Genomic DNA, 1,909 nt, shown 5'->3' on the forward strand with positions numbered 1-1,909 from the left:
CTTCCATGCCTCTGCTCCAGTCTAAAGTGGGAAAGCCCTTTGTTCCCAGACTCACATTCCTTACAGACTTGACTTTAGGATATTTTCTCCGTAAAACCTTCTTTGGCTGCCAATTTGGAAGTACTCCCATGTAGTCTAAATTCCAAACACATTTCATATATACTTTTTCTTACAACACATCACTGATATGCTTTCTATGGTATAGGACTTCCTTCCTTCATACGGCCATTTTATTTTTTCTCCTTCTTTAAATGTATTTTCCTATTGCTTTATTATTTTTCTACCAACTTCAATTTTATGTCATCTTGCCACATTAAAGCATCATTTTCAGAACAGTATAAAAAATAGAAATTCTACATACACACACAAATGACGCACCTTCCCTGATAATGTACAATGGAAAACATCTAGCTTCCCAATCATGAACCCTAGATTCTCACTCCAAAATGAAAATAACTTAAAAGTTCAGACAGAAGTAAAGCAGCATACCATTAACACAGAACTGGATCTTCCCCAAACTTACTTGTTAACATTTTTCAAAGACTCTATTAATAATCACAAAATGTCTAATGAAGCAGAAAAAAATGATGGTAATAGCATGAACCTAAAAAGACATTTGGTTCACTGAAGCAAACTAATTGATTCTTTTAAGACTAAGTAGTATTTTAAGACCAAATGATAAAATGATGTGGATAAATTTTAGGTATGATTAATAAATAAAAATCTAATTTATCTGGAAAGTAATCATCTCTGGAGATAAGACTAGTAGTAGGTTTCAAAGAAAAAGAGGAGAACCAGTCAGATTTGATATATTAAGAGGTGGAAGTGGAGTGAAGAAGGGCTTCCTTTCCATCCTTTCCAAAGAAAGGAGGTTGAAAATAAACACTGACAAGTGCTTCTTGAGATTACTGCCCACTATAAAGTCTATAGTAAACATCAGACTAAACGGGTGAAATGTAACAGTAGTGCCAGTAAAGTCAGGAGAAAGATAAGGATAGCTGCCATCATTGATTTTACTCAGTATTTTCTTTAAGAAAAAAAGGAAACTGCAAAGTAGAAAGAAGAAACAAAAAAGGAAACCACAGGACATAAGAACAGTTAAGAAGTTATTACAAAATTCCAGGTAAAAGATGAACTGGGCAGCAACAATAAAAACACATTAAAAAAATCTTGAAACATTAAAATTTACCAATGGTGGTTAATTTAAAATTTCCCAAGTTCTGAGTTGGTGACCAAGTTTTGACAATTCTATTTCAGAATACTGAGAATATGATACCAACTAAAAATTTTAAATGCCAGAGGATCAAATGAAGGAAAATGAAACCTAATAAGAAATCATATATGGGAATACTTCCCAACACATTCTATGAAGCAAATATCAACCTGATCCCCAAACCAGGAAAGGATCCAACAATAAAAGAAAATTACAGACCAATATCATTAATGATTATTAATGGAAAAATATTCAGTAAGATCTTAGCAAACAGAATTCAACAACACGTCAAAAAAATTATACATCCTGAACAAGCTGGTTTTATTCCAGGGTTACAGAGTTGGTTCAACATATGCAAATCTATAAATATAATGCATCACATCAATAAAACAAAAAACAAAGACCATATGATTCCCTCAATTGATGCAAAAAAAGCCTTTGAAAATATCCAGCATTCTTTCATAATCAGAACACTTAAGAAAATAGGCATATAAGGGACATTTCTTAAACCGATAAAGGCCATCTACAGTAAACCCACAGCCAATATCATATTGAATGGTGTATAACTGAAAATATTTCCACTCAGATCAGGAATGAGGCAAGGATGCCCACTGTCTCCACTGCTATTCAACATAGTAATAGAAGTCTTAGCCATCACAATCAGGCAAGAGAAGGCAGTCAAGGGTATCCAAATAG

General features: G+C 33.2%; 1 protein-coding gene across 1 annotated transcript in view; it reads right to left on the reverse strand.

The window, feature by feature from the left end:
• The window catches only part of TMEM87A (transmembrane protein 87A), a 57,159-nt gene that overhangs the window by 28,454 nt on the left and 26,796 nt on the right, over window positions 1-1,909 (reverse strand). The window contains exon 9 of the mRNA XM_023514257.1: window positions 56-135. Coding sequence (XP_023370025.1) covers window positions 56-135 — 80 coding nt within the window. The remainder of the gene's footprint in view (window positions 1-55; window positions 136-1,909) is intronic.

This window comes from Otolemur garnettii, unplaced genomic scaffold (assembly GCF_000181295.1).
Source record: "Otolemur garnettii isolate 467f Iridium unplaced genomic scaffold, OtoGar3 scaffold00050, whole genome shotgun sequence".
In the NCBI taxonomy this organism is placed as follows: domain Eukaryota; kingdom Metazoa; phylum Chordata; class Mammalia; order Primates; family Galagidae; genus Otolemur; species Otolemur garnettii.